We start from the raw sequence: 21,881 nt of genomic DNA, 5'->3' as shown, positions 1-21,881 counted from the left end.
GGGAGACAGAAAGGCCAGACTTTACTGATTTGCCATTCTCAGAAGAGCTGGTGGGGACCAAATGGGGGATTGCAAATCAGAGTGACTACTAATATCTGTACTGGCAGATAGGGTTCAGGTAGATAGGACACATGTGGAGCTTCCTGCGCCAAGCCTGAGCTGTCCTCTGTGATGGCTCTGCAGGGAAGGTTAGACATACCAAAGAAAATAGACATACTCACACACAAACACACTGTATCCATTTACACTCTGGGTCCTAAAATGAGGCCAAGTGGGACACTTTCCCCTCTCCTTCAGCACTAATGGAAGCCTTGGTATGGAGATTGGGGCCAGCAATCAGTATGGTCTCCTCTTCTTCCCTTTTTCCAACTTAAAAAGATCGTTGTCCAGGAAAGGGGTCATGGGAACTGCTGCCCTCTTCAAGTGGGCATTCCTGCTTGCCCAATGGAAAATAGGGAGTATGGATGGGCAGAATTCTCATCACTGATTCCAGGGGAAAGGGTCTGACAAGCTGGGCTTTATTCTCCCTCAAAGATCAAATCTGCTGAAAATTTGGTCATTTAGGTTCAAATTGAGTTCAGTGATAGAGGAATAGGGGTGGAGACTGAGTATACAGTAGGGAAGGAGTTGAGAAGGGCAGAAAATGCACAGAAATCTTGATCTTTGTACGAGGCTTTGGGTCTGCCCTGACCCTCTGTGGATCTTGCATAATTAGATGCCCCTGCAGAAGGCCTGGTGGCTAATGGAGTTTCTTTGGTCAGGGAGCCATGTCTAGGCCAGGAGGCCAAGGTGTGGAGGAGGAAGAAGTGTGAAGTGAAATCTCCATCTACACCCAGCTAATTGGAATAGGGTGAGCGGTAGGGGAAGGGGGGCAAGTCCTGACATGGGGAGGGTAATCTGGGATGCAGAAGGAAATGTGCAGTGTGCTGAGAGATTTATTTGGATGGAAGATGAGTTAATCTGTATACATCACAAGAGGAGAGCTGTGCCAGCCTCTGGGGGGCCAGAGAATGCTGACTCAGGGAAACAGGCTCCCTCTGTCCACCGCCCTTATCCTGCCTCAGTGCCCCAGGGCTTCTGGCCACCCCCACACTCAGCTTTCATTCTGTCTGTCTGATTCCACTTCTCTGCTTGTATCCCTTCCTCTGAAGGAAATTATCTTAGAACAACTTTTCCAGAGAGGGCAGAGTGACCAATCTAGGACTTTCTTCAACCCTGGCAGTCCAAAAGCACTTTCCTTACCAGAGTCAGCAACCTCTGCCCATGTCTGCAAATCCCTAGCTCCGGGCCCATTTTACAGCTTAGCCCCTGCAGTTACTTTTCAACCCCCACCCCCTTAATCTCTTACAGGAAGCCAGACTAGACTTGGCTGTTCCCACTACAGACAGAAACATGTCTGGGTTTGTGTTACAAACTACTCTTCCAGGCGTCCAGACCTCCCATTGTTATGGGGGTCACCCCCAGGACCTGAGAAACCAAGGTGGGAGATGGGAGGGTTAGGGTCTTGCCTCCAGGTCTTGTAGGAAGTGGGAATATGAGAGAAATAAGTCAAAGTCAAGAATGGAATATTTGATTTTTTATTCTAAAATTTATGAATATTTAAAAATTTTCAATATAAAAAAGAAGCCAGAGGCCTGGGCAGGGACAGGCCCAAAGATGTCTCTGCCTGAGAACTAAGTGATGGGGCAAACCCAATTAATATTGGCCAGAGAGCAAAGGAGAGTTGTAAGAAACTGTAAATCAGGCTAGGGCAGATTCACCTTCCTAGGGGCAAGACAAAGAACGAAGGGGGTAGACAGAGCCTACTAAGCTGCTTATCCCTTCTGCCACATGGTTCAGATTCAATCTAAGAATGTGTGTGGTGTCACCTAGTCAGACACAGGCCCTGGCAGGGGACATAAAAACAAATAAGGCTTCACCCTTCCTCTCAAAGAGCTTATATGCAAAGAGGAAGGACCAACCAGGTACAGACCAGAAGCACAGTTACTGAGCTTATGCTTTGATAAAAGCTTAGCCAGCAGCATCAATGAACACTATGAAAGCCCAAAAAGAGAGGCAGTTGAGTCTTTCCTCAGGCCATCCAGCATTATTAGTTAAAATCTGATTTCATTCTTGGGGGATGCATACATGATCAGAAGGGCCAAGCAAGCAGAGAAACCATGGTTTTCTCACTTGGCCGCCTGAGTCAGGCTAAGTGCATACTTCACACATTGGTCAGGGCCGCCTCACACTTCACTATGGTGGTTCTATCCAGTTTGGTCAGATAGACAGGCATTAGGGGAAGATGTATATTTTGGTCTTGCGCCTACAAAAAATCTTATCCCTACGATGAATGAAAGGGTGATAATGACAGTCTCTTTCCACGGGACTATCTGTCCAAAAACTGTAGGTTGATGCTCCTCTCAGGTACCAGGACAGTCCGGGTCATAGGTCTAACTGGAGCCGCACCTGGCTCAGGCTGCACCTCAAAATGTGTCAGGATCTGGAAAGGGAAGAAGGTGAGCATTACTATGAAAGATATCTATAATGGGGGGATTCATTGGTAATCCAATTGGTAAAGGGCATGCATTATTAGTGTTAGAATGGTCAATGATTGGGTGGCACCTGTGGCCAGTAGGGGACTTCTTGGTTAATAAGGGTGAGGGATTATGGTAGGGAAAAAATAGTTTGAATACTCTCACTTACACTCCAGGCCTATAATGGGCTTATCATATTTCAGAAGATTCGTTCTACCAGGTCTTATATGATTTCCTATGCTTGTCAGGGGAAAGAGCTCACAACTTTAGAGGGTTAGGGTCTCTCCAGCCTGGGGAAGGTATAAAATCTAGAGCACTCACCTGGGCTAAAGCCATTTGCAATTCAAGCTCTGCCAGGCGTCTCCCCATACAGCTGCGCTTGCCAAAGCCAAAGGGAAGAGATGCAAATGGGTGGGGGGTGGGACCCTCCCCTAGCCAGCGAGCTGGACGAAAAGAATTTGGCTCTGGGAAATGGGCAGGGTCCCTTGAAGTGGCATAGTGACACAGAGTGACCAGCGTCTGGTGGGAAGGAAAACAAACTTGTCAGTTTGGGCTCAGAATAGGGCAGGCATGAAGAAGATGATATTCAGACAGGGACAAAGGTAGGTCCTGGTGGGTGATGGGGAAGTTTTCTGCAACTACTTTTGGAAGGATCTCCCCACTGTCCCATTACATCCTAGAAAGGCATGTCCTACAGAGGGGTCAAGGGGAGTGTTTGAAGAGCTTTTAGGAGAGTGTTTGAGAACAGGGCTGGGGCCCAAGATAGTGAGGAATGGCTCAGTAGAAAGGGTGCATAGGCTCTACTCACATTTTTGGGGATAATATAGTCACCCACATGAATGTCTTTGTCTGGGACACGAGAATTTCCAGGTACCACAGGGTACAGTCTAGGTTGCAAAGCACAAAATGGAGACAGCAAGATGAGGCTAGGGACTGCAGCCCCCTTCTCATTGTTTCCAACTTCCAAACCCTTTTTGGCCAGGAGTAGAGGGCCATTTTTCTCTGCTCTCTCCCTGCTTCCATCCACTATTTGCTTCCCCAGCCCTTCCTTGGCATTTCCTCTTGTTCCTTCTCTCCTTCCCCTTCACCTTAGCACTTCCTTGACCACCGCCTTCAGCAGGGGCAGCTGGAACAGAACAGTGGCTGGGGGGTAGGCACTGGAGCCGGGGCTCAGGGCAGCTGTGATCTCGGAGTGGAGTGCTGTCTGGACTTCAGGGTGCCGGGAGAGCTCATACAGAGCCCAGGAGAGCGTGTTGGACACCTGAGAAACATGTGAAAGCAAGAGAGGTGTTGGGTGTGGGAACCCAGCAGAGGGTGCAGATTATGGAAGAGTCTGGGGCTAAGGGGTGCTAAGACAAGTTGGTCTAGGTGGCCATAATGGATCCCCTGCAACAGAAAAATGGCCCCGGAGTCTGGGGAGGCTAAGCCCTGGAATTGGCTCACAGCACGGAGGGAGAACCTCACCGTGTCCACTCCCGCCAGTAGCAACTCTGTCACATTTCCCAGGATGGACTGGGCAGGCAACTCTTCCCGGAACAGGAAGTAGGTCAGGTGCGCCCCAGATTCCAGGTCCTTCTCGGGCTGTCCTCGGTTCCTCATGGCTGCCTCTGCCTCTCGCCGCTCCACGTGCCTCTGAGCTGCGTGGGTAGAAGGCACGTGAATACCTCGCTACCCCTGGACAGCTTTACATTCCCCCATGCCCACCTCGTCCTGTGCCTTACCAAATGCAAACATCTGGTCCCAGTCTCGGCAGAGGCGGCCCCAGGGCCCTGGCACAAGGTGGCGCAGCCAGTGGGGCATCGCCATGGTCAACAGCGTGGACACAAACACCGAGCCCACAGCGCGGATGAAGGTCTCCGTGTCAGGCGGCACTTGAGCCTCCAGGCAGCCCAAGCGCGAGCCGAGCAGAACCGCAGCGATGCCTTGTCGGGAGGGGGCGCCGTCAGGGTTCCGGGAGGCTCCGGTAGGGCGCCCCTGACGCCTGCCCAGCTCTGTCCTGGGACTCACCTTCCAGTCCGAACTTGTAAAATTCCCCCGCCACGTCCCGAACCAGGGTGGGCAGCCCCGTGCCATGTCCCCGCTGGCGCCTCAGACGCCGCACAAGGTCGCAGACTACGTTGTCCAGGGTTTCGGCGTAGCGGGCGGCCGCTTGAGGCCGGAGGAGGAGCGGGGCCAGGAGACTGCGGAGCCTTTGCCATTCTTCGCCTTCCCTGCAGGGTTGAGGAGAGAGTGCGCATCTGGAAGGTGGGGACGGCTCGACGGGACTGGCTGCAGTGAAGGAGCACGTTCAACTGCGGTGGCCAGGAGAGGGATTGCTTCTGCCCCCTTGGGGTACAGAAACCTGCACCGGCCTGCGCCTGTCTTCCAGCCCCCTTCCTCTTTACTCATTTCCTGCCCGCAGGGGCCGGGGTTCCCGGGTAACTTGAGTCACAGAACCTTACATTCATTCCATCCAGATCCTTGTACCCTAGCCCAATTCCTCCGGTTCCCCCAGTTCCCAGGATTCTGGCCTCAAAGGATAAGGAGGTAGGCGGTAGGCGGGGAGTGAGGTTGGGGCTCAACCCGAGTGTGGGTGAAGCAGACTGGGATGGGAACCCCAAGATGCCCAAAGGTAGAGTGGGACAGCCGACCTCCCACCTTGCCCCCAGATTGATAGTTTCGGGACCCGCAGCAGGAGAGGGCCGCTGCAGGGCGTCTGGGCTTCTGGGGGCAGAGAAGACTCACGCAGTGAGCAGTCCGCAAGCCCGCTGGCGGCGGCGGCGGTGCTCCGTCCAGGGCGAGAAGCTGCAGCGCTCGGGCCGGGGTCCCTCCTGTCGCAGCAGCTCCTCGACGAGTGCAGGGGCAGCCACGTACACGGTGCGCACTGTCCCAAAGCTGGCTAGCCACACCGGCCCGAAGCGCGCGGCGCCCTGCACCTGGAGTAGCGGACACTTGGATACCTGGGCGGGGACTTTCAGCTTGACCTGTGCCCACGCCAAGGGCGTTGACTGGGTTTGGGAAGAGGGAGCTTCTGCTCCTTCTCGGGTGCCCAACTAGTGTATGCCTTTGATACTGCAAACTCCTCCTCTCTCATTTCCCATCCCTAGAAAGTTTGAGTGTGATGGGCAAAACAGGAACTTTGTGCAAGGCAGACATTCAGGACCTCTCTGATCATCTTGGTCGAGGAGAAATCTCTAAAAGTTCCATGTCTGGACTGTCCGTCTCAGGACGAGTCCTCAGTGAATGAAAAGGAGCCCACGTAGCTTTAAGCCGCACGCAGGCGGAGGGTACCGCGCACTCCGGCCTCCCGTGCACTTGTACTATATCTGCAGGATCTCTACACCTCAGGACAGCGAGAAGGCGCTTTCCCAGCGCCCTCTGCTAAGAGTCGGGACGGACTCTGCGCGAGTCTAGCCACACCGCCCCCAGCCTCAACTCGCCTTTTCCTTAATTCATGGGCATCCGTTCTCTCTGGCTCTCCCACATTTGCTCTGCACTAGTCAGTCCTTTTTGACGCTGCCAAAGCCAGTTTCCCCAGCACTCAGTCTCGGGAAAGGCGTACCTTCCTACCTGCAGTTCGTGTAGTCTCGACAGCCCCCCCTTGCAGAAAAGTTCGGCCAGAAAGCTGGGCGTAGAGGGGCCTGGGATGTCTGCCAAGCTCCGGCGTGCTGAGTGATACTCTCGGTAGCCTAGGAAGGCGCCCAACTCGGGCGCCCAGCGGACGCGATGGAACACTCTGGAGGCGTACTTGAGGGTCTGGGTCATGGTCTGGTTCAGGGTGCTCGCGAAAGAAAGCGCTTCTCCTGAGCATCTTGTCTCAACCCCTATTTAACCTTTGGGCGAGGTGATGACGCCCCCTCTCCAAGCTCCTCAGCCAATCCCTCCTCCTGAGTGGTCTGTGCTGGGGATTAGCACCCAGGAACAGTAGGCGGGGTTGGGGCTGACTTCACAACTTCCCGTGGGTCTCATGTTGCAATGACCCTCATGGGAGGGAGGGCCTAAGATTTTCCTCCTGGGAGAGTGCCCTAGTTTAGGAGCCTCAAAGTCTCATCCTAGAAAAGGCTATAAGGCTTTTTAGTACGGACTAGGTGACCAAGCTACACTAGTCAGTCTCTGATATTCCCACCACTTCTACCAGTGAGCCCAGCCCCTTTAGGCCCATCCTCAGGAATTCCCCAACTTTCAGCTCCTCCGGGAAGGGAAGCAGGGGAGGCACAGCTGTAACTGTCCCCACATTCTTGGCTTAGTAGGTTTTATCTTCTCTGCATTATTTTCCTGCACTAGCCACACCTCCCCCTCCTCCTGTACCTAACATATACTGGGCAGATGACAGGTGGGTTAATGGGCTAAAATGGCTCCTAGAACCTCCATCTTTCTTTCTTGAGGATAATGGGGTGTCTTGGGTGTACAAGCCCCCTTCTTTCAGACATGGGAATTTGGGGCTTGAGAAGCAGAAATGAAGAAACTTTTTGTACATTAATTAAGTTCAAAGATTGTCTCTGGGCTGTTAGAGGAGCTAAATGGATGGGATGTGGATGTTCTAATTCCCCAGCTCACTCAGTCTCCTCTGGGGGGCTTTCTGGTTAGCAGCCCCTTTCTACTTTTAGCCTCAGAATCTTCCACAGGGCCAGGTGTGGTGGCTCATGCCTATAATCCCAGCACTTTGGGAGGCTGAGGCGGGAGGATGGCATGAGGCCAAGAGGTTGAGACAAGCTTGAGCAACATAGCAAGACTGTCTCTACAAAAGAAGTTTAAAAATTAGGCTGGGCACGGCAGCTCAAGACTGTAATCCCAACACTTTGGGAGGCTGAGGTGGGCAGACTGCTTGAGCTCAGGAGTCTGAGACCAGCCTGGGCAACATAGTGAAAGTCTGTCTCTACAAAAAATACAAAAATTAGCCAGGCATGGTGGCATATGCCTGTAGTGCCAGCTACTTGAGAGGCTGAGGTGGATTACATGAGCCCAGGAGGTCAAGGCTGCAGTGAGTTATGATTATGCCATTGCACTCCAGCCTAGCAACAGAGAGAGGGCCTGCCTCTAAAAAAAATTAAAATAAAAGAATCTCCTACAGTTTACCTCTCTGCTCCTTACTCCCTCATTCCCCACTCCAACTCTATCAGGCTCTGTGCCAGTCAGTCAGCTCTGAAGTTCTGGAATTGAAGGTCAATGTGAAAAAGGAGAGGGTCTCCACCCCCACACCTTCCCAAGGACTCTCCAGAGACAACATTTAGGGAACACAGATTCCCCAGGTCAAGTCTTACGCAGGGAGAGGACAGGAGGATGGTAGAAGGCATATGATACATACTCTACCCTTTCCTGAGAAATGGCAGAATAGGCATGTGTACACATATACATGTTATCCCAGGATCCACAAAGCAAACAGAAGTGGTAATTGAGCCTAGCAAGCAGTTTAGATGGACTACATTCCTCATTCCAGCTGAGGAGAGATCTCACAAGGAGAAGGGAGTGCTAAGGGACAGCAAGACCCCACAGCCTTCCAAAGATCCCCTATGGTCCAAAGTCCTTTGACCATCTCAGTCAGCTGCTTTGTTTTCTGTTGGCAGCGGAGGGACAAGGTGAGAGGAGCCAGGGGTAGTCATGAACACCAGTGGGTTCTGCCCTGGGCAGCTCCCCACCTTCTTTAAGAGAGTACTGTGTCTCAGCTACAGCAGTCTCAACTGGGAAGACCCAAGACTCCTGCTCTTTTCTCTAGTCCCTGGGAGACGAGGTCCAGCTAAGGTAGAGTAAGCAGTCAGAGACCAGGCAGGCTGGTTTGGGGGGTCACTGCCTGGAGGACAGGATCTTGTATTCTTCGGAAGATGGCTGGGAAATTCTTCCCTCCATTACGTAGTACTTTCTTCCCCTCCTCAGTTGAGGTGCCTAGATGTCCCACAATGGGGTCTTCACTCTGGGAGAAGGAAGGGTCCAATAAGTCCTTGCTCACTGTTCAGACTGCCCCTGGCCCTTAGACACCTATCCCATCCTCCTGGCACTGAGTTAAGTTCAAATACAGAACCACTCTGGAAAGGGCCTCCACCTCCTGTAGGTCGCCTACTCACCAGGTCCTCCAGAGGCACACGCTCAAACAGTGGGTGCTTTTCAAAATGAGTGCACATCCAGTCGTGTAGCTCCAGCACGTCGGTTATGGTATACACCAGCCCCTGCACAGGCAAAATCACCCTAGACAGGAGGCTGCATGCAACATCAGCAGCCAGATGATGGGAGTGGTGGTGTGAGTCCCTAAATGCACCCCCACTGAATTCTTAGTGAAGGGACCCTGAGTGGGCCACTCACCCCATCATCCCTCCCATCCCAACTCACCCCAACTCTTAGCACGTAGGCATATTCTGCTAGCAGGGTGGGACTGATGATTCGCCACTTGTGCTTTGTCCGCTTGAAATGTGGGTCGGGGAAGAGGAAGAACATCTTTGTCAGCTGTGAGACAGACACGCACCAACAGGGCTGTGAGAGCCTGGCCTCCATGCCCCCACCTGCCTACCAGCCTAACCCACCAGGGCCCCTCCCCACCTGGCCCTTGTAGAAGAAGTTAGGAAGGTGCTTCATGGCATTGCTACGGAGACAGGCGATGTTCTGGAAGCCACCTGCAGGAGCTGCGCGTAGGGCCCGAATCCGGTCTTGTACATAGTCTGAGACCTTCACCCGGATCTCCAGACCCAGAATAAGTGTGTCTGGGAACAGCGGTGACAGTTCCACTGGACACAGAAATAGCAATGGAATCATCAACCATATACTTGTAGGAAGTGCAAAGCGGTCAACACAGGAAAGGAAGCCTCAATCTGCAACTACCAAAGTCCAGAACGGCAAGAGAGGACAGAGATAAATATATGGATAGTTTTATGCTCAAGAGGCTGGGGGAGAAATGAAAATAGTCACCAGGACCAGAATGGGAGGGCTGAGAATACATGTATATTTTGCCATTGCTTTAGAGTTTCCACAGTGTTTTCACACATTGTGTTATTTCATCCTTATAACACTCTGTGGTAAATTGTGAAGATGAGGAAACTGAGGGTCAGAAATGCCGAAGATCACAGAGTTAAGAAGGGGCAGAACTGGAACTTATTCATTTATTTGAGATGGAGTCTTGCTCTGTCACCCAGGCTGGAGTGCAGTGGCACAATCTTGGCTCACTGCAATCCCTGCCTCCCAGGTTCAAGCAATTCTCGTGCCTCAGCCTCCTGAGTAGCTGGTCTTGACCTCCTGGCCTCAAGTGGTCCATCTGCCTCAGCCTCCCAAAGTGTTGGGATTGCAGGCGTGAGCCACTGTGCCCGGACAGAACTGGACCTTAAACCAAGGTTTTCTGCCTCTATGTACCATGCTCTTCTTCTCTATCAGGCTGTTATCTGGGAAGATCTAAAAATAGGGAGTGGCTTGGCATGCATGGGTGGGACAATACAGACAATACAAGAGGAACCCAAAAACCAGGAAAGTGGGGCAGAAGGAATGAGATCTGGCGAGGGAGGGGCAAAGGAGAGGGGAGATGGTAGAATCCCTGAGAAAGACAGTTCAGGATCACTGGCCACAATGGCTAATCTCTGACGCTTGTGCTGACCAGCTCACTGACCCGGAACCTGGCAGATGAAATGGCTCATGTAGGGATTGATGCCTGAAAGGACAACCCAGGTTTTAAGAAGCATTTGAGGCAGCCCCCTCCACTCTCCAGGGCAAAGGTCACAGACCCAGAGTAGAGGGTAGGTGGAGCCTCTCCATGCTGATGTCACCAGTGTCTGGACGAAAGGGGAAAGGCCAATTATGACCCCCCCACAAAAGCTGCTGAGGCAGCAGAAGCTACTAGGCCTCTTCTCACCCCAGAGAAAGGGCCTGAGTGTTACCTAACAGGCCACCATAGCCACAGCCTATGTCTGCAAACTCCACTTGGGCCTGAGCTCTCTTTTCTTTCTTATCCTTTGGGTCATCGTGGCTCTGATTTTGAGTGAGTGGAGCGAAGAACGCTGGGTATAGCTCAGACCAGTCCATCTCCTCTGGCTTCACAGGGCTATTGGAAAGAAGACAAAAGAAGCATAAGAAGGTTGGTCACACTATTGCAGAAGTGGTACTGTGAGAGTGTGTGGGTGGGTGAGGGTGGGAGGTAAAAGGGAGGAGGGTTTCTCAAAAATTCTGTAACACTGGGCCCTGTGGCCTCTAAGAGGGACAATGGAAACCACCCTTAACTCCCAGTGTGAATCATAGGCCCATCATGAGGCCCATAAACGCTGACCTGCCCAACTCCACTCTGGCGGTTGATGTAACCCTGGCCGGGTAGCTGCCCTTTCTGGGGCACAAATTCCCCTTCTCCCGAGACTGGCTGCCTAATGCATTGGGATCCTACTTTGTGTTTATGCCCTGCGGGGAGGGAAGGTAAGGTGCGGGCAGGATTGTGTATATGTTTGCCTTTTTATTAAATCCAACAAACAAAAGCAAAAGATGGAAACGACATTCTGCCTCTATCACTTCAGTCTCAGTAACAATTTATTTCTCTTCCCAAACTTAGCACCGCTACCCAGACTTAGGCCCGAACGCCACGCCCACTCTTAACCCGCCAACTCCTCTCTCGGTCGAATCTCCCGGTCCCACCCCCAAAACTGACGTCACCCATCTGATCCTCCCGGGTCTATTCCAAATCCTCCCAGCAGTCGCAGCACAACTGCTCTCTCGGCTGCTTTGAGAATCCCGCCCTCCTCTCTCTCCCTCTGCCCACTTCTCACTAGCGCAGCGTGTGGTCCGCCATGGGGTTGGAGTGAGCACGTTGCCGGTAGTAGCGCTTCTGGGGCGTCGGGGCCTCTGCTGCGGCCACGTTCCAAGTCTCGGCTGCCATGATCCCAGTCCGGGGTTTCTCTACCAAATCCACGTGGAGGCGCAGGCCAGAGGCGCAAATTAATGACGCAGCCATGCGCGTTGGTGGCAGTTCCCGCCTCTTAAAGACCCAAGAGCAAATTCGGCCGGGCTCGGCTGGGCTGGGCTGGGCTGGGCTGGGCTGGGCTGGGCTGGGCTGGGTTGGGTGGGGAGGGCTGTAAGGAGCGAGTGCTGGAGGGAACCTCCGCACCGTTAGCCTCCAACTGGGAGGGCAAGGCCAGGCCCAGGGACCCAACGTTTTCTCGTTTTCTCTTAGCTTGCTTCTGCCTGGTCAGGGTTACCATATTGGTTGCAGGCACCTGTGCACCCCACAGGTGAGAGGGGTCTACAGACCTCGCCTTCTACAGTGGCATCAGTCCTCGCTCCTCTCCCATTACTCCTGGTCTCGGACCAGTCCGCCCGGTCTGACTCTTGTGGTCCCGTGTGGGTTTAGTCGAGTGTGCGCTCGGGGCTGGGGCGGGAGGGGCAGCTCCTCATTCCACCTCCAGGAAGTCGAACTGGAGGAAGGAGGGCAAACTCAGGGAGGCGGGGCTCGTGCCACAGGGACACCACGACGGCTCGCGGCCCCTAGCCTCTACCCCGCTCCGGATCCGGGATCTGAGCGCCGGCCGCGGTGCCCGGCCACTCCCTTGGCGGGCCGGATGGCAGACCCCGGCCCAGATCCCGAATCTGAATCGGAATCGGTGTTCCCGCGGGAGGTCGGGCTCTTTGCAGACTCTTACCCGGAGAAGAGCCAATTCTGTTTCTGTGGGCATGTGCTGACCATCACCCAGAACTTTGGGTCCCGCCTCGGGGTGGCGGCGCGCGTGTGGGACGCGGTGAGGAGTGGGCTGCGCCGGGTGAGGGTCCGTGGCAGGTCCAGATCCCGGACTCCGCCTCTCCCATATGGAGCCATTCTCACGGCTGTCTTTTTCTCTGTCTTTTCTCCCGTAGGCCCTGAGCCTGTGCAATTATTTCGAGAGTCAAAATGTGGATTTCCGAGGCAAGAAGGTGATCGAACTGGGTGCGGGGACAGGCATCGTGGGGATCTTGGCAGCGCTGCAGGGTGCGTGAGCTGGCTTTTTGCGGGAGAGAGTGGGGACCCAGGGGCGCGGAGAAATGGTCACTTCGTGGATCTTTGGGGGAGAGGGGAGTACTTTGGGCCCAGTCCAACCCCTTCTTTTAAACAAACTTTTTAAAAATTTGTTTTTGTTTTTATTTTGGCGCCTACTTCTGTGTGCCAGACAGCATGAATTGCCTGTCAAAGCACCTAGGGTGGGTGATTGGGGAGGGTAGGAAATAAAACTCAGGCAGGCCTGTAAGAAGGAGTTGTTCCTATTATGTTGCTCTTTATTTTTATTTTTATTTTTTTGAGACAGAGTCTCACTCTGTCACCCAGGCTGGAGTGCAGTGCCCGCGATCCCCACTAACTGCAACCGCTGCCTCCCGGGTTCGAGCAATTCTCATGCCTCAGCCTCCGAAGTAATTGGAATTACAGGCTTGCGCTACCATACCTGGCTAATTTTTGTATTTTTAGTAGAAGACAGAGTTTCACCATGTTGGCCAGCCTGGTCTCGAACTCCTGACCTCAGGTGATCCAACTGCCTTGCGAGGCGCCTGGGATTACAGGTGTGAGCCACGACACCCAGCCTTGTGTTACTCTTTGTGATTTTATGAAGAATGCTGTCACTTAAAAGCGCCTTGGCTTTGGACATGGTCTTCTGTCAAGATGCACTGATGGGGGTACGCTATAGGGAGACTTGCAGACATTAAACTTCGTGAGTGCTTTATAACTTTATTATGAATATGTTTCAGATTCCTTAGGTTTTTATGGCTAAGAGAAACAAGTTTATGAGTTTCCAAGGGTTAGGATGTGTTTTGTAGGAAGAGGGGGTAGAAATTAGACACTGCAGACTTGGAAAAGGAAAAGGTAAGGAAAAATTTGCTTCTCTTTTGTCAAGAACCAAAAACTACAGAGGAAACAGTTTCACAAATTATAATCTAATGGGCAGACAAAACCTCAAACTGAAAGCACTAAATTCTTACAATGTCATCTCCCTAGGAATGTAAATTAACATGTCTTTGTTCATAGGGACAGAACTAGGTCATATTAAGGGAAGTCTAGCCAGGCATGGTGGCTCATGCCTGTAATCCCAGCCCTTTGGGAGGCCAAGGTGGGTGGATCACCTGAGGTCAGGAGTTTGAGACCAGCCTGACCAACATGGTGAAACCCCGTCTCTACTAAAAATACAAAATTAGCTGGGCATGATGGCTTATGCCTGTAATCCCAGCTACTTGGGAGGCTGAGGCAGGAGAATCGCTTGAACCCAGGAGGTGAAGGTTGCAGTGAGCTGAGATCGCACCATTGCACTCCAGCCTGGACAACAAGAGTGAAACTCTGTCTCAAAAATAAAAAAAGGGAAATCTTCCCAGAGGCAGGCATTCATTCTTCTATTCATTCAATCAAAATGTATTTCAAGTCCCCTATGTACCAAGAATCATGCTAGGTATTGGAGATTCAACAATAAATAAGACAGATTTTCTCTCCCCAAGGAGCTTATGGTCTAGTGAGGGAGACAGAGGACGATGTCACAGAACAAGAACTCTGGTGAGGTATGCGTGGAGCCTGTGGACATGCTCTATCCATGTCTACCATGACTCCCTAGGAGTCCATCAAGGGAAGCTCTGTCAGGTGAGGAGGAGGTGAACAGTGTGAACACAGCAGCCTCAGAAACAGTGGAGGGTGCCGGCTGGGCTCAGTGGCTCATGTCTATAATCCCAGCACTTTGGGAGGCCGAGGCAGGCGGATTACCTGAGGTCAGGAGTTCAAGACCAGCCTGACCAACATGGAGAAACCCCGTCTCTACTGAAAATACAAAATTAGCCGGGTGTGGTGGTACATGCCTGTAATCCCAGCTACTTGGGAGGCGGAGACAGGAGAATCGCTTGAACCCAGGAGGTGGAGGTTGCAGTGAGCCAAGATTGTGCCGTTGCACTCCAGCATGGGCAACAAGAGTGAAACTCCATCTCAAAAAAAAAAAAAAAAAAAAGAAACAGTGGAGGGTGCCAACAGCAGTTTTTGCATGAAGCATGGGTGGATGCAGGCAGTTATGCTAAAAAGGGGAGAAAAGGCATGCGGTGTGGATGGGAACACCTAGCTTCACTTGCTCCCAGACTGGCTTCTCCTTCTTTGCCTCCTATTTAGCTGTCAAGTCAGAAAGCTGGATGTCATCTTGTCCCTCTCTCCCCTCACATTCCAGCAATCACCCAGTCCTATGAGTTAAATTTTTTTTTTTTTTTTTTTTTCCTTTTTGAGACAGAGTCTCACTCTGTCACCCAAGCTGCAATGTAGTGGCATGATCTCGGCTCACCGCAACATCCGCCTCCCGGGTTCAAGCGATTCTCCTGCCTCAGCCTCCCGAGTAGCTGGGATTACAGATGTGTGCCACCATGCCTCACTAATTTTTGTATTTTTAGTAGAGACGGAGTTTCACCACGTTGGCCAGGCTGGTCATGAACTCCTGGCCTCAAGTGATCCGGCCAGGACTTCCAGTTGTCTGGGGAAGTATTATCTTTTCATCATCTCTAGTTCAGGCCACTGGCATCTCTTGCCTGGATTTTCACAAGAGCCTTCAAGCTTCTTCTGGGGAAATGTGACATACCCAACTAGATCTTGTGACCTTCCCCCACCAAACACATTTCTCCATCAGACTTCCCTATCTCAGTGAATCAAATCACTGTGCACCCAGTGGGAAACCTAGACATCACCATTGACACGACCCTCTTTCTCACCCACATGTCCATTATTCAGTTTATCTCCTAAAAATCTCAAACCTTCTCACGTTTTTCCATCTCTACTGACAGCTCCCCAGTCCAAACCACCACAATCACATGCCTGGACTACTACAACAGCCACACTTGTCTTCCTGCTTTGACTCCTTGTCCTCACCTAGACCTCGGCCCTTCCACCCGCTGGTCAGAGTGATCTTTTCAAAATAAAACTGTAATCGTGTATTCCAGCCCCAAATCTTTCAGTGGCTTCTTGTTGCTTTCAGGATAGAACTAACACCTATGGCATGGTCTCCAAGGTCCTGCCTCCCTCTTTCTGTGCCTCTTTCTCTCTTGTTTTTCTAGGGCTGCCTATTGCCTGTCCATCAGTTCCTCAAACCTACTCTGATGTTCCCTTCCTTGGGGACTTCACTCAGGCTTACTTTCTGTCTGAAACTTTTTACCATCTGCTTAATGCATATGCATCCCTCCTTCCTCGGCTCAAATGTTACTTCGAAGGGAAGGCCTCCTTGGCACTCCCACTCCTAGGCTAACTTAGACCCTCCCAGTACATACACAACTGTGCTAACTGGGCTAATTTTAACTTTGTTACCATTGGCCTTAGGTGGGTCCTAAGTGCTTCCCAGCTAGCCTGGTACATTCTCTTGTCCACTTTTTCTGCCACTCTATTGAACAACTGTTTCTTACCTTCTTATTCCTCAAACCTCCAAATGCCTCCTCTGCCATCTTCACCCTCACCTGATGACTTTGTTTCCTATCTATTTTATTTTATTTTATTTTTTGAGATGGAATCTCACTCTGTTGCCCAGGCTGGACTGCAGTAGTGCGACCTTGGTTCACTGCAACCTCTGCCTCCCAGGTTCAAGCGATTCTCCTGTCTCAACCTCCCAAGTAGCTGGGATTACAGGCACGCACCACCATGCCTGGCTAATTTTTGTATTTTTAGTAGAGATGGGGTTTCGCCATGTTGGCCAGGCTGGTCACGAACTCCTGACCTCAGGTGATCCACCTGCCTTGGCCTCTCAAGGTGCTGGGATTACAAATGTGAGCCACCTTGCCTGGGCTGTTTCTTATCTCTAATGATTGCTTCTGTTTTCTCAGAAAATGTCCACATATTCCTATCACAACATCTACTTATGTAACTGCATCTGCATCTGTGTGCAGTGCCTTCTCTCCTGTTACCATGGATGGACACATTGTGCTAGCTAAGGTCAAGCCCCCAACTTGTCACAAGACCCCAAATCTTTCTGCCTACTCAAAGACATTGTTCCAGCAACACCCACCCCCATCTCTCCTGCATTCTCAGTTTTTCCTTTTCTTTGGATCATTCCATATATAGCAATATATGGAATATAAAATGCATATAAATATGCTATGATTTCTCCTATTTCAGAAAAAAACTCTTGATCCTACATCTCCCTCCAGCTATCACTCCATTTCTATGCTCCACTTTAAAATAAAACTCCTCAAAAGAGTTAATATTCAGTGGCTAGTTCCTCTCCTTCTATTCTTTCCTTCAATCCAATTGTTCTAGTTAAGGTCGTGAGCTTCATTTCCAACTCCAGGTTGTTAAACGCAGGAGTCAGTTATCAGCCTACCTTTGATGACTTTGCATTTGATGCTGACACTCCCTCCTCCTTGGAACAATTCCTGTGGTTTCCAGGGGACCACACTTCTGGTTTCTGCTTACCTGGCAGGCACTCCCTTTCCATACTCTCTTGTTGGTTCTTTTTCATCTTCACAACTGAAAATGTGAGTGCTTCAGGGCTCAGGGGCAGTCCTTTGATCCCCTCCTTTTCTTGTCTACCTCACTCCTGAGCAGCCCATCACCTCATGCCTTTAAATGCCCTGTTGAAGCCGGGCGTGGTGGCTCACGCCTGTAATGCCAGCACTTTGGGAGGCTAAGGTGGGTGGATCACCTGAGGTCAGGAGTTCGAGACTATCCTGACCAACATGGTGAAACCCGATCTCTACTAAAAATACAAAATTAGCCGGGCGTGGTGGCAGGCGCCTGTAATCCCAGCTACTTGCGAGGCTGAGGCAGGAGAATCGCTTAAACCCGGGAGGTGGAGGTTGCAATGAGCTGAGACCGTGCCATTGTACTCCAGCCTGGGCAACAAGTGCGAGACTCTGTCTCAAAAAAAAAAAAAAAAAATGCCCTGTTGGTGATCATGACTCTAAGACTATCCCATTTCTATCTCCAGACTTGCTTGCATAACCTAGTGCCTACTCAGTATCTTCATTTGGTTGTCTGATGTGATATAGATGTCCATGTCAAACTTAATGTGCTCAGAAAATGAACTCATGATTTTCCTGTCCAAATTGCGCCTCCTGCAACCTTTCTCATCTAAATGAGTGGCAATTTGGTTTTCTAGTTGGTCAGGCCAAACACCCAGAAACCATCCTGAGCTTTTTTTTTTTTCGAGACAGGTTCTCGCTCTGTTGCCCAGGCTGGAGTGAAAGTAGCACAATCATGCTCACTAAATCCCTGAACTTTCAACCTTCCAAGGCTCAAGCGATCCTCCCACCTCAGCCTCCCGAGTAGCTGGGACTACAGGAAGTGCCACCACACCCAGCTAATTTTTGTATTTTTTGTAGAGACGAGGTTTTGCTATGTTGCCCAGACTGGTCTCAAACTCCTGGACCCCAGCGATCATCCCGCATTGGCCTCCCAAAGTGTAATCCAAAGGGATTACAGGCGTGAGCCACTGTGCCTGGCCCATCTCAAGCTTTTCTCTCTCTCTCATATTTTATATCCAATCTATTGGCAAATCCTGTTGACTTTACCTTCAAAATATATCAGGATCTGACCATTTCTTAGCCATTGCTACTGCCCTGGTTTAAACCTTCATCATCTCTCACCTGAGTCATTGCCATCACCTCCTAACTGGTCTCCTAGCTTCTGACCTTGCCCTCCTATACTCTTCTCATCATAGCAGCCAGCATGCTCCTCCTAAAGCATGCCAGCATGTGCCATTCTTTTTTTTTTTGAGACGAAGTTTCGCACTTGTTGCCCAGGCTGGAGTGCAATGGCACGATCTCGCCTCATTGCAACCTCCGCCTCCTGGGTTCAAGCGATTCTCCTGCCTCAGCCTCCCGAGTAGCTGGGATTACAGGTGCCCGCCACCACACCCAGCTAATTTTTGTATTTCTAGTAGACACGAGGTTTCACCATTTTGGTCAGGCTGGTCTGACCACTCAATTTAAAATTTCATTCTCCAGCCACTCAATTTAAAATTACATTCAGGCTGCCAAGACTTTGTCCTCTATGCCTTGAGGTCTCTGGACCTTCCAGGTAGGAGCCGAGAACCGTTGGTTTGTCCCTCTAACTTGCATTTCTCCCCATCCCTCAAGCAATTCTTATCCCCCTTCCCTGCTTGGGGCTTCACCATGGCATATATTACCATCTGGTGTACAGTGTATTTTATTTTATTTATTTTGTTTGTTGTTGTCATCTGTTTCTTGCCACTGGACCATAAGCTCAGTGAGGGGGGATTCTTATCTTCTTAGTTCATCATTATGTTCTCAGCACGTGGCATATAGGCACATAATAAATATGAATGAATGAATGGATTCCTAGTACTTCTTGCTTCTCTTTCCATCACAGTCATCATGATTATGATGCAGTACCTAGTGTGTCTCTACCTCTAGAATGAAACAAAGAAAGCGGTGTTTTTGTCTTGCTTGCCTTATATACTCAGCACTTAGTAGGTGCTCCAAATTATATGTACTGCATGAATGAAGGTTTCTGAGATGCTAATCTGACCATCTTCACCCCTGTTTCTGCCCTTAAAGCCTACTGCCCTCAGTATCAAACCTGAATCTCCTTAGCATGTCATAATCACTTTCCCTTTGTCTTATGTCTTGACACTTTTCTCCCCCTTCCACATCCTCTAAGATCCAGCCTTTCTTGAATATGCCATGCTCTCTCACTCCCAGGCCTTTGTACTCACTGTTCTTTTCTTGGAAAGCTCCACCTGACTGACTCCTACTTGTCCTTTAGGGCTCAGCTGAGGTCACATTTTCTGGGAAGCTTTCCAGATCCTTAAGGCGAGCTTGTGTCAGTGGGGGTGGGTACAGAACCCATCTCCAGCTTAGTCCTGCCCAGGCTTCTGCTGACATCTGATTGTTGTGTGTTGGCCAGAGAGTTGAAGATTAGCTCAGAGAGAATGCTGATGTTGTAGAATGTAGAGTAATGAGAATAGCAGTGGGTGAAGTGGAGGTTGAGGCAACTAAAAGCCAGTATGGGCTCCAGGCTGTCAAGACATTGTTCCCTATGCTCTGAGGTCTCTGGACCTTCCAGGCAGGAGCCAAGAACGCCTGGTTGGTCCTTCTCACTTGCATTTTTCCTCCTTCCTCTCTCTCAGGGGGGGATGTTACCATCACTGACCTGCCCCTGGCCCTAGAACAGATCCAGGGCAACGTCCAGGCCAATGTGCCAGCTGGAGGCCAGGCCCAGGTGCGTGCCTTGTCCTGGGGGATTGACCATCATGTCTTCCCTGGAAACTATGACCTGGTGCTGGGGGCTGATATCGTGTACCTGGAACCCACCTTCCCTCTGCTGCTGGGGACCCTCCAACACCTGTGCAGGCCCCATGGCACCATCTATCTGGCCTCCAAGATGAGAAAGGAGCACGGGACAGAGAGCTTCTTTCAGCACCTCCTGCCCCGGCATTTCCAACTGGAGCTGGCTCAGCGGGATGAGGATGAAAATATCAACATCTATAGGGCCAGGCACAGGGAACCAAGACCTGCTTGACATCACCCTTGCTGTTCTTCTCAATCTCTTGCCATAAGGAAGGAACCGTGTATCTCAAAAACCGTATTTCCAGAGCCACAAACACGAGGACCAAAAAGGATGGATTTCCCTGGCCTCTCACTTTCCTCCTTCCCTTTTTGTTACCCCAGATACTCTTGGGCAGGTGCAGTGAGGTGCCTGCTTACAAGGAATCCCAGAGCTCTGGCAGCACTAGTGTTAGAACACCAAGGAGGTTCCTGGCTCCTGTTCTCAGAGGAGGAGGATGGTAAGGTATCCAGGATTTTTAGGGGGTAAGGGAGGTATATGGGATGTGAGAGCAGTGGTTGTAGAGAGACTGTCACTGATCATTTCCATTCCTGTTGCTGTTTACACAGAATGGACTTAAAAAAATTCTACGGCATTTTTTTTTCTTTTTCTTCTCTTTTTTTTTTTTTTTTGAGACAGGGTCTCACTCTGTCACCCAGGCTGGAGTGCAGTGGCATGATCACAGCTCACTGCAGCCTCAGCCTCCAAAGGCCCAGATGATCTTCCTGCCTCAGCTCCCCAAGTAGCTGGGACTAGAGGCATGCGCCACCACACCTGGCTAATTTTTGTATTTTCAGTAGAGACAGGGTTTCGCCACGTTGCCCAGGGTGGTCTCAAACTCCTGGGCTCAAGTGATCCACCCGCCTTGCCTCCCAAAGTGCTGGGATTATAGGCATGGGCGACTGCGCTAGCCTAGGATTTTTTTTTTTTAAGAAAGAATTAAGCCTTAAAAATCTGTTGTGCAAGAACTCAGCTTTTGCTCAGGAGCTGAGAAGGAAGAAGCCTCAAGCCACCCATTTCTGCTTTTTAGAGATAGAGTCTGGTGGAGCCATGGCTCTAACTGGGTCAAGTCCTCCTAGCTCTGAAGCTAAGGCTGCAGAGCTGTCCTTTGGACTGTAGTTTCTTCATGCTTTCCAGAGTTAGAGCCTTGATCACAGAACATCATGCTCTGCAGAAGAACACTGTACTTAGTACTAAGTTCTTTTCATCTTTCAGTTTTCTTTAGCTTCATCAGTCCTTCCTTCCTAATCTCTAATCCCCTGAAGCCTAACACAGTTCCTAATGTGTTTTGCCTTCACCTCTTTTCTCTTCCCACATTGGTACTTCTGGTTGCGGCTCTCTTTACTTACTGCTTAGGCACGTAGTCACCTTCTCTGGACTCCCTGCTTCCGTGCTTTCTTCTTCAGTCCGTTCTGCAAACTCTTGTGATCTTCCAAAATTAGCTCTGATTAGCTTTCACTGCCTGCAGAAGCAAGAAAAAGCTCCTCTGCTTGGTACTTAGTCTGTGTCCATGTGATCCCAAATTACCTTCCTATTGCATTTCCTACTCCTTTGCTACGTGTATTGGACCTCTGGCCAAATTACAAAAGATGTACTCTTTGTTTTCTAAAACCACACTAAAGTTTTCTGACTTCTTTCTCACTCTTTATGATAATCCTCTTCCTGAAAGGCTATTGCCACCTGTCAAAATCTTCATTATTCTTTGCCTCTTTTCTGAGCCTCTTGCTTGAATGTGATTTCTTTCTCCCTGAGACCCTTTAACTATTTGTTCATCTTATGGGACCTTAATTTGTCTTGCACGGACATTTGTGATTCTCATTTTCTCACCATTAAATTACCTTGGAGGGTAGGGCTGTGGTTTACTCATGTCTAAACCCCGAAGCCTAACAGTTCCTGGCACACAACAGGTGTTCAACAGATATTGTGCTCATTCAATAAATACTTGCTCGCTTTGTTAAATGGATTCCACCCCTGCCTTCCTAGGTGACCTTGGACAAATTCCCGAACCCATTCACCAACCACACAAGTTTGTTGTGAGTCATAAATGGATAATGAATATAAACGCGCATTGAAAATAAACATAAAATGTTACCCACATTTCTTGTGTTGTTGTTTTGTGACAACTTTATTTCTTGGTTTCTGTTACTTTACCTGGGATGGGAGGTGGGGGGTAATTCCGTATG

At 50.5% G+C, this 21,881-nt stretch overlaps 3 protein-coding genes across 5 annotated transcripts; 1 reads left to right on the top strand and 2 right to left on the bottom strand.

Moving 5' to 3' along the window:
- Window positions 1-1,709: 1,709 nt before the first annotated feature.
- Window positions 1,710-7,588, bottom strand: LOC116480846 (25-hydroxyvitamin D-1 alpha hydroxylase, mitochondrial). Its single transcript, XM_032173219.2, has 9 exons — window positions 6,066-7,588; window positions 5,241-5,431; window positions 4,524-4,726; window positions 4,238-4,438; window positions 3,981-4,153; window positions 3,605-3,777; window positions 3,325-3,403; window positions 2,838-3,035; window positions 1,710-2,482 (listed from the first exon to the last, which is right to left on the bottom strand). Exons 1-9 carry the CDS (start codon window positions 6,258-6,260, stop codon window positions 2,369-2,371), a joined length of 1,527 nt encoding a protein of 508 aa, XP_032029110.1. The 5' UTR covers window positions 6,261-7,588; the 3' UTR covers window positions 1,710-2,368.
- A 133-nt stretch (window positions 7,589-7,721) lies between these two features.
- Window positions 7,722-11,413, bottom strand: METTL1 (methyltransferase 1, tRNA methylguanosine). Of its 2 annotated transcripts, XM_032173217.2 has the most exons (6): window positions 11,219-11,409; window positions 10,346-10,509; window positions 9,024-9,208; window positions 8,817-8,930; window positions 8,555-8,656; window positions 7,722-8,403 (listed from the first exon to the last, which is right to left on the bottom strand). In XM_032173217.2, exons 1-6 carry the CDS (start codon window positions 11,401-11,403, stop codon window positions 8,248-8,250), a joined length of 906 nt encoding a protein of 301 aa, XP_032029108.1. In that variant the 5' UTR covers window positions 11,404-11,409; the 3' UTR covers window positions 7,722-8,247. The 2 variants fall into 2 exon arrangements, with proteins under 2 accessions (XP_032029108.1, XP_032029109.1); XM_032173218.2 differs by lacking the exon at window positions 9,024-9,208 and having other exon boundaries at window positions 8,257-8,403; window positions 11,219-11,413.
- A 483-nt stretch (window positions 11,414-11,896) lies between these two features.
- EEF1AKMT3 (EEF1A lysine methyltransferase 3) lies at window positions 11,897-21,795 on the top strand. 2 transcript variants are annotated; one of them, XR_009209397.1, is made up of 4 exons: window positions 11,922-12,184; window positions 12,300-12,411; window positions 19,502-20,158; window positions 21,682-21,789. XR_009209397.1 is itself a non-coding variant. In XM_032173216.2 (3 exons), the coding sequence occupies exons 1-3, from the start codon at window positions 12,008-12,010 to the stop codon at window positions 19,891-19,893; spliced, it is 681 nt and encodes a 226-aa protein (XP_032029107.1). In that variant the 5' UTR covers window positions 11,897-12,007; the 3' UTR covers window positions 19,894-21,795. The 2 variants fall into 2 exon arrangements, 1 of the variants encoding a protein (XP_032029107.1); XM_032173216.2 differs by having other exon boundaries at window positions 11,897-12,184; window positions 19,502-21,795.
- The last annotated feature ends 86 nt before the right edge of the window (window positions 21,796-21,881 follow it).

This window comes from Hylobates moloch, unplaced genomic scaffold (assembly GCF_009828535.3).
Source record: "Hylobates moloch isolate HMO894 unplaced genomic scaffold, HMol_V3 SCAFFOLD_13, whole genome shotgun sequence".
In the NCBI taxonomy this organism is placed as follows: Eukaryota; Metazoa; Chordata; class Mammalia; order Primates; family Hylobatidae; genus Hylobates; species Hylobates moloch.
The sequence above is the reverse complement of the archived record's forward strand: the minus strand, read 5'-3'. Positions and strand labels throughout refer to the sequence as shown.